The 12,275-nt window shown below is 43.2% G+C and overlaps 1 protein-coding gene across 1 annotated transcript; it reads right to left on the bottom strand.

The window, feature by feature from the left end:
• Window positions 1–8,113: 8,113 nt before the first annotated feature.
• Window positions 8,114–8,683, bottom strand: LOC145412166 (Y-box factor homolog). Its single transcript, XM_080282101.1, has 2 exons — window positions 8,376–8,683; window positions 8,114–8,213 (listed from the first exon to the last, which is right to left on the bottom strand). The coding sequence occupies exons 1-2, from the start codon at window positions 8,681–8,683 to the stop codon at window positions 8,114–8,116; spliced, it is 408 nt and encodes a 135-aa protein (XP_080138227.1).
• Between the last annotated feature and the right edge of the window lie 3,592 nt (window positions 8,684–12,275).

Raw genomic sequence — 12,275 nt, 5'->3', positions numbered from 1 at the left:
ATCTGGCTGCTCTTATGTTTGTTTAGCTTACCAGACAGGCGGACTCGGTGGCAAGGAGAATGAAACTTTACACTTCTTTGTTTTTGTAGCCCACACCGATGTGTCTGCCAGCATAACTGTGGCTGTGGCAAGAACCACACGATATGGTGGCAACGGTGGCGGAAGTGGAGCAGTAAAAACGCCACTGGAGGTCTGAGGTACTGGCTGGAGAGAGGTAAAGGCGCCTGTTCCCTGATCTTAAGTGAAATGGTGGCTTCATTTAAACCAAAGGAAAGACAAGTTCACAAAAGAAACACTGTGGTGTTTGTGGAAGAAGTGCAGCATTATCCTGGTCAGCGCCTATGTAAACTGCAGCATTAAATACTGCACAGAAATATGAAATGTGCAACAGTGAATGTGGAGTAGGCCTATGCCACAAGAAGGTGAAAGAAAGCGATTATCCACTGTGACCTGTGTTAGAAATGGTTGCAGGCACAGTGTGACAAAGTGCCGGCTGAATTATACAGTGTTTTACCAATTTCTCAAGAGCTGATGTGGTTCAGTAGAAGTTGTAAAGCACAAGTGACCGATTATTTGTCTATCTATGGCCAGACGCCATCATCCCGTAAGGCATGGCTATTTAGTGGTTTGACGGGGCCGATTATATCAGAGGTTTATGAAAGCTGAGGCTAGAATTGAGGAGCTGGAAAGTGCAGCACAAAATAACATGATTTAATGGAACCATGAAAAAGAAGATAAAGAAAGAAGGAAGAATACTGTAGTGATGTTTAATCTTAGTGAATTTGAAGAAGACACTGCCACAAAGGTACCGTAAAGGCAAGGTACTGAGAAATGTATGATGTAATTCAGAACAGCTTAGGGCTGGCGGACTCTGAGTTGGAGAAAGTGATAAGACTGGGAAAGAAATCTGGCAACAAGACTATACCTGTGCTTGTGAAAATGAGATATTCAAAAATAGGTAGTAAGAGGGCATCCAAAAAAGAAACGAAACTGATCTACTGAAAAAGAAAATAGATATATCACTATATATAACAGAAGGAAAGGGAGGAAAATGATCTTATGGAAAAAGAACTGGATGATAAAAAATATGATGAAACAGAATGGAAAATTTGGAGAAGTAAATTGGCTGAAAGAATGGAAGAAACTACAGAATGGTAATTGCAGGAAGTACTGATGGAACCACAGAAAATTACCGTAAAAATCAACATCTTGGTAGTGTAAGTAATGTAAATTGTGAAGAAAAATGTGTAAAATTGAAATTATTAAATGCACAAGGGTTAACAGTTGCAAATATACATGAGTTATAAACAATAATTAGTGAGCGATATATTTTGCATCACTAAAACAATTGTAAACAGGCAAAGATCAGTGAAACTATGTGTAAGATAGACTATTAAAAGTTTTAAAGGTGATAAAGGAGAAGTCTTATGTTATTGTGTAGAAACAATGGTCCTTTTAGTTTGGGGGAAATGAGTTCAGTAAACAGAGATCTGTTGCTTGTCAAAGGAAAACTGAGGAAGCACCTGCAGAAATAATTTTGGTTTCCTTATCACTTGCGGATGCAATTCAAAAGTTGTCTGAGAAAATAGAAAATGATAAAATTGTTGGGAAAAAAAAAGTGGATGATATGTACCGTATTATTAAGTGATATGAATGGATATGTTGGCTTTATTGATGAACAGTGATTGAATGAAAATGAAACAAAAATAATGGATGAAAAAATATAAGTTGAGTAGGTATATTAACTGACAACCCAAATTTTGAAGGACATATACATGGGGAAGAGGAGTGCAGAAGAATATAACTGACACTGTACTAGTGAATGATGAAATGTATGACATATTAATGAAGAACAGATACACAAGCTATACCAGATCATAACCTTACTCAGGTAGCAATGAAAATAAAGAGCAAAAGAACATTTTGAGATTGAAAAAATAACCAAAACAGTTATACAATACAAAGGCACTGGAAGATTATGTTCACTATTTGGAAGGTGCGATCAAGGCAGAAAACAGTGGTGAAAGTCTGGAACTGAGGAATAATCTGATTAAAGGTAAAGACAGACAAAGCCCTCGTAAGAGTGTATAATAGAAAAATCAATGTATGTAATGGAATAAAAGAACCACCATGGAGAAATGATGACAAGGAAATTAGTTTAAGAATAAGCTACCGGTATAACAAGAGAAGAAGGAGGGCAGACGCAGTTGAAAAAGAAATATTGTCGTCAGTAGCTATGTGGACCAAAGGCGAAAAGTGTATGTACAAAAGATGATAAAAGACGAAATTTGGAAATGATTTGGAAATGCCAAATGAGATCAATGAAGGCAAAGCAAAAGGAAAAAAAATATCAGAAAACATATTCGTTAAGGACAAGTGTTAAAAGTATGAATGAGACTTGTGTTTTATTATGACAGTCAGTTGATAAGTGTGGACGCAGAAATGTTGAGGAATACTGGACACAAATGTACCAAAAACATGACAATATAACATGTGAAAGTAGAACACAGGACTGATAGATGTATGAAACTTAACATGAAATTCGCGTAGACTTTTAACCGAAACCGAAGTGACTCCCTGAAGAAATGTTGATAATCACTATCCCTGAAGGTGATAGTTACACCCAACTAAATATCTTAAAAAAAAAAAAAAATGCTCTGAAGAAGTTAAAACAAGGAAAAATCAGTAGGACCGGATGAGGTAAAACCGAAATTTTATGAAGCCCTGCTAAATAGCGATGATTTACAGAAATGAAGACATGCTAAGAAAGATAATAACATCATTCATTAGACCAACCCTGGAATATGCATCAGTAGTCTGGAGTCCTTATCTCAAAAAGCACATAGACAAGATTGAAAAAGTTCAAAGGGCCGCTACAAGATGGATACCAAGCTTAAGGGACCTAAGCTACGAAGAAAGACTAAATAAACTGAATCTACCAACACTACAGGAGAGAAGGAAAAGAGGTGACATGATAATGCTATATAAATGCATATCAGGAAAGGAGAAAATAGACATAAATGATTACTTAACATATGGAGAAGCATCAGCAAGAGGACACTGCAAAAAACTGCATAAGAAGAGAGGTGATAAAGACGTAAGGAAATTCAGTTTCCCAAACAGAGCAATTGATCAATGGAATGCACTACCGAATGAAATAGTGTGTGCCAAAACAATTCACAAATTTAAGGATATGTACGATAAATATGGTTTAAGACACGGGACAAAACGAGCTTGACTCATTCCTGTAAAGATACAATTAGGTAAGAACAATTAGGTAGGTAAGAACACACACACACACACACACACACACACGGCTAGTCCTATAGTATATTAGATGTTGGAAAAAATAAAAAATAAAAGGAGGGAAAAGTTAATATACAATACCCTAGTCTAATGAGTTGAAGCAAGCAGGGCGGATAAATGGTTGGTGGTGCCGAGCAGAGTGTGAAGAGTGAGGAATATTAGGACGTAGGAGTACAGTAAACAGTGGAAAATAAAGGCGATGAAGGAATGCACTGTGAACATAATATCAGTTCAATACGTTAGACAAAATATCGCGTAAAAGCTGACCGCAACCCTCAACAAAATATTGCATAATACTTGGCCGACAGACATACAGGTCAAGATGTCTTATTGCACTGTAACATTTATTTAAGGATATACTGAAGCCTAAGGCTACCACATAGTTTTATTTACAGTTCTTTGATCTAAGAATTATTACGGATTAACTCGAGAGGAACGTGTTTGTATAATAGTGTGTGTGTGTGTGTGTGTGTGTGTGTGCACTTCATGCACCATCAGCATGGCTCATCGAGGTTTTCGTGTGACCTACTTTCCCTTTACGTGTTCAGTCTCATGACAGGAATTTATGTAGTTCATTTAATTTTCCTAACGGCTGCATGTCATTTCCTGCAAACTCTTCTGATAAATTTGCACTGAATGACTAACGTAATTCTTAATTCTGCGGCTATACTGTGTTCCAGGCTTCATTCTTTGAGCTGCTGATCATCAGCGTATGAGACGAGTGCCACAGTTGCCAACGATTATTTCATTTAGTGTGGAGTTTGTTACATCTGCTTTAAAAATTTCCTTTTAATCCATTTAATATTTTGCAGTCAGTAATTCAATGTTAAGTCACACACATAAACTATGGAATGGAGGCACATTCATGATACCGTGAGTAAAATACATAGCACAACAGACACTTGGGTTTCAGCCAATTACCACCTGGGTTACAAGCCCATCTAGGATGGTGGGAGTTTCATTCATAAAAGAATACCACGGCCTAGTAGGGGTTGCCTTAAGTCGCAACATTTCACAACCTTGGAAAAAAGTGTATCCCTTTCATTGTGGACATATGTTCATGTAGATCTTCGTGATTTCAGTTTGTGTAATGTCCCTGCCTATTATTTGCCAAGACAGTGCCCAGGCTACTCACTTTCGGTAGCACACTTCCCTTGAGCACAGGAGTTAGTGTGGTTGGACCTTTAGTAGACGATGATCCAACAGGATCGCCCGTGAAATCAACAGTAGGATTCATATAGGGTTGGCGGGGGGGGTGGCAAATAATTCCACCTCCGTCACATAGTTTTTGGTGAGGTGTAATTTTAGTGCCACCTTATTCATTATATTCGGTGGAGTCCTATATACCTATATGGGGTCCCATGGTCCGCGTCGTCTAAGACAGTACCTTGTACAGAATCTGCAAGGCTTTCTCCTATCCCCCACCTGGGGACGCGCCAGGTAGCATTGGGATCCTGCCCCGGGGACCTTAGGGTCAGGGACCGAATATTAAGGCTGCCAGAGATCGAGCAAGATGGAGAGCCGACATTAGGTGACCAAGCCCATGCATGAAAGCATGTTGGAGCTTTTATAAATGATACGATGAGGGTGAGACAACTAATGAATAACTCTGGTTCATTGAGGTGCACAGCATCATCTTCACTTTCCAACATGTGGGGCATGGCAATGGAAGCCTCAACAACTCTGCAAGATACTTTTGCCAAGCATAAGAATCCTGAGAGTCATAAAAATGAAATGTTCCCTCAGGCTAGACCTTTTTAGATCATATAGCCCCGCTAGGTGACAGGAAGGTGCTGCCCCTCCCGGCAGCATATTTCCGTTCTGTATGCGTACTCGTCTCACCACGGGGAACCCTCGCCCAGGAACGACGCTCGCCCCGTCGTTCCAAAATTAACCATTAGTTTTTCTCGAAAATGTGCTTAATATGTTGCCCAGGTAAAATTACCTAGGTGATACCTAACCTAACCTGCCCCACTAGGGCTGCTTGGCTGAGCTGGCTGGCTGTGGTATTAGACGAATACCTATACAGAACGGAAATATGCCTCCCGGCATGGCAGCTGCGGTGCGTGGCTCGAACTAACGACCCCCCGGTCCCGAGTTCGACGCTCTACCACTAAGCCACCCTGCCCTCACTGAGTCACAAGACAGTTTCAGTGCTATTCTTTGTTGTTTTTAATACATCTAAATCTCAATTCCAATATATTTTGACCGGCCACAATCTTCCACAGGAATATCGTTTAATATTTAACAACATCTTCAATCACACAGTATCATTGAACATACATGGGGTTTCATTCCCTTGGGATTTACCATGGAAAGTTTAAAAATCTGCTTCCAACATATTAGGTGTGTTAAACTGACTCCATGCCATCTTTACTCCTGCACAGCTGGTGGCTTTTATTCACCCCTGTGTAAAGTACAGCCCTTGCGTGGGAGGGGGGGGGGGCTCCTCACATACAGCTGATCTCATCAGAGTGGAGTCAAAGCCTTTTTGTCTCGTTAACTGTCCTTCTCTTACTACTTCCCTTCAACCTCGGTCTTTTCGCCACACTGTTGCAATTATCTCTAGCCTGCTGCTACTTCAGTGGTCACTGCTCTTTTGAGTTCTGCTTGTATCCCCCCTCCATTACAGTAGGCACATAGCACACGTCTGGCAGCAAAGTCTCATCCCTTTTCTGTCCAGCTCTCTAGTGCAAGAGTTATCTGATAGTCATGTATGCAACGGGGCAACTGTGATACTGTCTTCCTCTGCGTTTTTCACTCTGCCAATGACCTCCAGACATTTAAATGGAATGCGTTCAGGCATCTTGAAATGAACGGATCTTGACCTTCAGTCGTTCTCTCTCCTTTTATTTCGTTGTTGGAGAAATGGTAAGATTATTGTACAAAACGTAGCTACGACGAGAAATGCTACGTACTGTACTGTACAGTCATGGTCATAAATAATCACCTATCATCTTGTAGCCCGTGCCTCTGGCTGCCTCCTTTATGCGCGGCAAGTCACAGTGGAGCAAGAGGGGCTGAGAGGGAGGGGCCAGAGAGAGAAGGAAAGGTGGATGGGGGTACGAGTGATGGTGTAGGGGTGAAGTGAGGGATGGGAGGGAGGGAACGTAGGGGAGGGAGATTGAATGTGAAGTGGTAGTCACATTATTTGTCTGTTTTCTTTCATTCAGGGCATGATATAAAGGAGTTAATATTCGGTAGATAATGCTGCATTACATCTTGTATACCGGCCTCAGATGACAAGCTTTATATTGGTCGTGATATCAAGGGCTGGCTCATGAGAGAAATGTACTGACGTGTCAGATCAAATATTAGTGCGGAGCCACATATCTGTGTTTATCTGTATATGTTGACTTCGGACGCAGAATGGAAGCTGGATGGCTTTGATTTCCGTAATGTTTAATTAAGACACGTCTTCTATCCTTATATGTACCGGCAATTAATTTTGGAACTAAATATCACATGCAACCTTTGACATAGCTGTGTCCACAGTAAGATCATCCTCTCGGTATACACTTCTCCATACAGTCACCACCATGTCAACTATTTTATGGCACCTCTTTATGAAAAGGCTATTAAAGATAACTGTCCATAAAAGATAAATAAATTTGATGTCTGGACACATGAGTGGATATAATAACGATATGTCTCATAAAATGTTAGAAAGAAAATAAAATCCTACCCAAACACCCAAAATATATCAATGTCAGTGTTTACCGACACTGGTAAAGCCAAAGCAACAAGGAAAGCCTTAGTAAGTAGTCCTTTTTGGGGGGAGGGGGCTTAATGTCCATCAATCTCAATGCGGGGTATTAGGCCAGCCAATATTGCTGGAAAAAAACCCAAGCCACACCCGCACCACACAATACCATCGATCTAGGGGGCCAGTCGAGGTGTTAGCACGATAAAAAGCTCGAAGGTCGGCTAGACGCACCTCCTCCCCACTGACAATCGACAGTGGTCTTATGTCCTCACCCCGGTCGGCAGCCCGGAGCAGATCGTAGAGGGTGCAATATGTCGTTGCTCCAAGCTGGTACGACCGGATGTGAACGTTGAGAGCCAGGAGGTGTCTATAGGAGGCTACATCTAACCGATCCTTAAGGTCGATAATGGTAGGGCGAGATGGGGCGCCCTCCTCTGTCTGAGGAGGGGGGGGACTCACCGACTTCCTCTTTGACTGAGGAGCCGGTCGACGCTTCCTCGGCCACGGAGATGGAAGTAGAAGAGTCCCGCCCCTCCTAATCGTCTGCAGTCTGCTCTGGAGCTTCGTGAATCTCCGCAACGGTCTGGTGGCTAGTCAGGATCAGTCCAGGTTCGGGAATCGGCTCCGTTGCTATCCTCCAGTTGAGGGGGGGCATCCAGCCTCAGCCTTTTCCGTGGCGTAGATTGAGGTGCCGCAGATCTCGAAGGATGGGCCCTGCGCTCCCGCCAGCGAGAGACTATGTGCATATCACCCGGTCAGCAGCCCAGAGCAGATTGTGGAGGGTGGAATATGTCATTGCTCCAAGCTGGTATGACTGGGTGTGAGCGTTGAGAGCTGGGAGGTGTCTATAGGAGGCTACGTCCAGCCAATCCTTAAGGTAGATATTGGTAAGGCGAGATGGGGTTCCCTCCCCTGTCTGAGGAGGGGGGGACTCACCGACTTCCTGCTCAGCCGAGGAGCCGGTCGACGCTTCCTCGGCCACAGAGATGGAGGCAGAAGAGTCCCACCCCTCCTCATCGTCTGAAGGCTGCTCTGGAGCTTCGTGAATCTCTGCAACGGTCTGGTGGCTAGTCAGGGTCGGTAATCAGCTCCCCTGCTGTCCTACAGTTGAGGGGGGCATCCAGTCTCAGCCTTTTCCGTGGCGTAGATCGGGGTGCCACGGATCTCGAAGCATGGACCCTGCTCTCCCGCCAGCGTGGGACTGTGTGCACATCACGGATGAAGCACTCGGGGATGATTAGGTTAGGCAGCCCATTCTCCTTGAAGAGCTTAGGAAGGAGAACATGCAGGGCCCCTTTTAGGAAGGAGAACATGCAGGGCCCCCTTATCACCCCCACAAAAAGCCTTCGCTGCCGCGATGCACCTCTCGACGATGCTGCTTACCTCCTCTGAACACCCCTGATCCCTGGGCTGGCACCGCCAAACAGTGGGACTCCACCGTGCATAGGCCGAGCCCTGCACAGCAGCCCCTGCCGGTCCCATACCGACCCTAGCCTCAGTACCCTTGGGCATTTCGGAGAGGGAAAACTCCACCGTCTCGTCATTGCCGAGAGATCGCTGGAGATGCCGTGGATTTGGTTTAACGATCGCCTGACGGTGAACGAAAATATCAAGGTCAGCGTCCTGGCGTTTAATAAAACCATACTCCGCCCGAACGTTAAACCACACCATGGCGCCTCTGATCTTCGACTGGGCCGTAGAAGGCCGAGGCCTGCTGTCTGCCCCCCTCAACGGGTCGTGAGCAGCAGCAGGAGAGGTTGAAGCAGGAGCAAGATTGGCACGTCCGTGCTGTCATGACTCGTCGCTCTCTCAAGTAGTCCATTTTTTTTTTTTTTTTCAATTTTTGGCCAATCGACCATTGGGGCCAAAGCCCCTGATCATTAACACATATATATACATATATACATATAAATATACAAACATATATATATATATATATATATATATATATATATATATATATACATACATACATACATATGCACACACACACACACACACACATCCATGCAGATATACATACACACTTTCATGCACACGTACAGTCGTGGTCATAATCACCTATCCTCCAGTTCCCCGTGCCTCAGGCTGCCTGTTTTATGCGCGGCAAGTCACAGTGGAGCAAGAGGGGCTGAGAGGGAGGGGCCAGGGAGAGAAGGGAAGGTGGGGGGGGGGGAAGAGTGATGGTGCTGGGGTGGACTGATGGAGGGGAGGGAGGGTAGGTAGGGGTGGGAGAATGAATGCAAAGTGGTGGTCATATTTTTTGTCTTTTATTTTTTCATTCAGGGCATGATATAAATGAGCTGATATTCGGTAGATAATGATGCACTACACCTTATTATCGGCGTCAGATAACAAACTTTAGATAGGTGGTGATATCAACGGCTGGCTCGTGAGAGATATATACTGACGTGACAGATTAAATATTAGTGCGGAGCCAGATATTTCTGTTTATCAGTATATTTTGACTTCGGACGCAGAATGGAGTCTGGATGGCTTTGACTTCCGTAATGTTTAAGAAACGTCCATTACTTTTACATGTACATTAATTAATTTTGAAACTAAATATCATATGCAACCTGAGACATGGCTGTGTCCACAGTAAATATGATCATCCTCTCGGTATACACTTCCTCTATATAGTCACCATCATGTCAACTATTTTATGGTATCTCTATATGAAAAGTATGTTCAATTGTGCATAAAAGGTAAAGATTTGATGTCTGTGCACATGGCTGGATATAATAACGATATCTCTCATAAAATGTTAGAAGGAAAATGAAACAAAATCCTACACAAACTCCCAAAATATATCTATGTCAATGTTTACCGACACTGGTAAAGCCAAGGCAACTACGAAAGCCTTAGTAAGTAATCCATTGGCCTCCTGCCTCAATAACCTCTTGCAATCTTCACGGAACCGAGAACAATGTTGTCGATGGTTTGCTGGTTTCGTCTGAACAGCTCCCACTCGTCCTTGGTGTGCTGGGGGAGGCGGGCCTGTGTCCTCTCTTTCTCTGGCTCCCACGCGTTGACAACCTGGGCCCACAGTCTCGATGGCTCTGCACTGATGTTTGATCTGTCACGTCAGTATATTTCTCTCACAAGCCAGCCCTTGATATCACCACCTGTCTAATGGTTATTATCTTACGCCGCTATACAAGATGTAATGCAGCATTATCTACCGAATATTAACTCCTGCATATCATGCCCTGAATGAAAGAAAACAGGTAAATAATGTGACCACCACTTCGCATTTCACTCTCCCTCCCCTACCTACCCTCCCTCCCCTCCATCAGTCCACCCCCGCACCATCACTCGTCCCCCCCCCCCACCTTCCCTTCTTTCCCTGGCCCCTCCCTCTCAACCATAGAGGTAGCTCTCAGCCCCTCTTGCTACATTGTGACTTGCCGCGCATAAAGGAGGCAGCCTGAGGCACGGGGTACTGGAGGATAGGTGATTATTTATGACCACGACTGTACATGTATAATAATTTTTAAATTACTTTTTATTTGTTTGTATTTTTATTTTTTGTTTTTATATTTTAGACCTTACATTTCTTGTATATATATATATATATATATATATATATATATATATATATATATATATATATATATATATATATATATGCCTAATCTAAAGACTCTAAAACTGATCACCTAACAGACAAATCGCTAACCTATACTAAATCCTAAAGAGACAAATACCTAAACCAACCTACTGGTAAAAATACCTCGACCAAGAGAACACCATCGACTGCAGATATGTAATGCCTTTCTACATTACATACCTGCACTCATCACCTTGGGACTGTCAGTCGAGGCACAACCTAATGTAAGGGACATCAATATATGAAAGGGAACCAGACGAGTTAGGAACATTTCCATATACGTCAGCTGTCGGTCCTAATTTAGGACAACTTAATCAAGATTGTATAATGTATTTACATAATATGTACAATAAGTGAAGGACCTCGCCCAACAAACCACCATCGACTGCAAGTGCCCAATACCTCTCTATATTACACACTTGCACTCATCAGCTGGTGACTGTCAGGCGAGGAACCGGGTTTAATGTAGGGGACATCTATATTGGAAATAGATTAGTCGTAAGCAGGAACTATTTCATATATGTCAACTGTCAACCCTAATTAACAGTATAATATTTACATGTTTACAATTGATATAAACCAAAACCATATACTAAAAAAGTCACATCACTCTGATCAATCCAGTCTCTCTCAAGAAAGCCATCAATTTATCAGTCATAACAATGTCCCCATCACCCAGGATGGTGGAAAGGGTGAAGGGGACCTCTGCTGCGCCGCAGTAAGTTATAAGGGAAGCACGTTCACGAATAAATCGCCCACAGAGCAGGATGATATGACTGATAGATAACACCGCATCACAGATGTCACATTGCGGTGGGAAGCGTCTTTCCATATAAGGCTTCATATAAGTTAAAATGGTGGCATTAAGCCGCAAACGCGCCAACACTTTTTCTTCAAGGCGACTGGGACGGTTGGCAGTGTCAGGTCCACTGACCTTGCCACAGAAGATTTATTGATTTTTTTCCGAGAAAGAGACGACCGTAGATCACGAGGAACGTCCTAAGTCTCCTCGAGCTCTAATATCTGTAGCTCAACCAAGCGTTTATGATGTTGGAAACGTTGGTCATAACTGGCTGAGCTACTTACATGAGAAAAACTCCTGGCGAGGATGCTAGCAACGTCCACGGGATCGTCATAGATGGTGTTGTTCACCTGCAGGGTGGTCACAGGGAAGTATGGGCCCCTAATATTTATTATTCTTATAGTGGACCAGGCCTTACTTAGTGGTGTAGTACGAGTCACCGTGGTCAGAAAGTACCGCAAGGAGTCACGTTTGGCCCTTCTTATTATTCTCCTTGCCTCAGCCCGTGAGTGTTTGTATGCAATAAAATTTTCCTCAGTGGGCTGAGTATCAAAAATCCTGTATCTCCTATTGCGTTTCCTTGATGCTTGTCGGCAATCCGGTGTCCACCAAAGTGCTATATGCTTCGCATGAACTGTAGGAGTCTTGGAAATAGCAGCCTCAGCCGCGTGTAATATGGATCTGGTTAAATTTTCGACCTTAACATCTATGGTCTCCCCAGATATATCTAACTAGGCGATCCTTGAGAAGGATCCCCAATATGCTTTCTTATAGTTAAATTTTGGAGGTGGAGGGTCCAAAACGAAGTTGCGTGTATAAGAAAGACAGATGGGTAAATGATCACTTCC

Source organism: Coenobita brevimanus, chromosome 92, assembly GCF_032717465.1.
Source record: "Coenobita brevimanus isolate Jiangsu-jjx chromosome 92, ASM3271746v2, whole genome shotgun sequence".
Lineage (NCBI taxonomy): Eukaryota > Metazoa > Arthropoda > Malacostraca > Decapoda > Coenobitidae > Coenobita > Coenobita brevimanus.
This window is presented reverse-complemented; position numbering and strand designations above follow the sequence as displayed.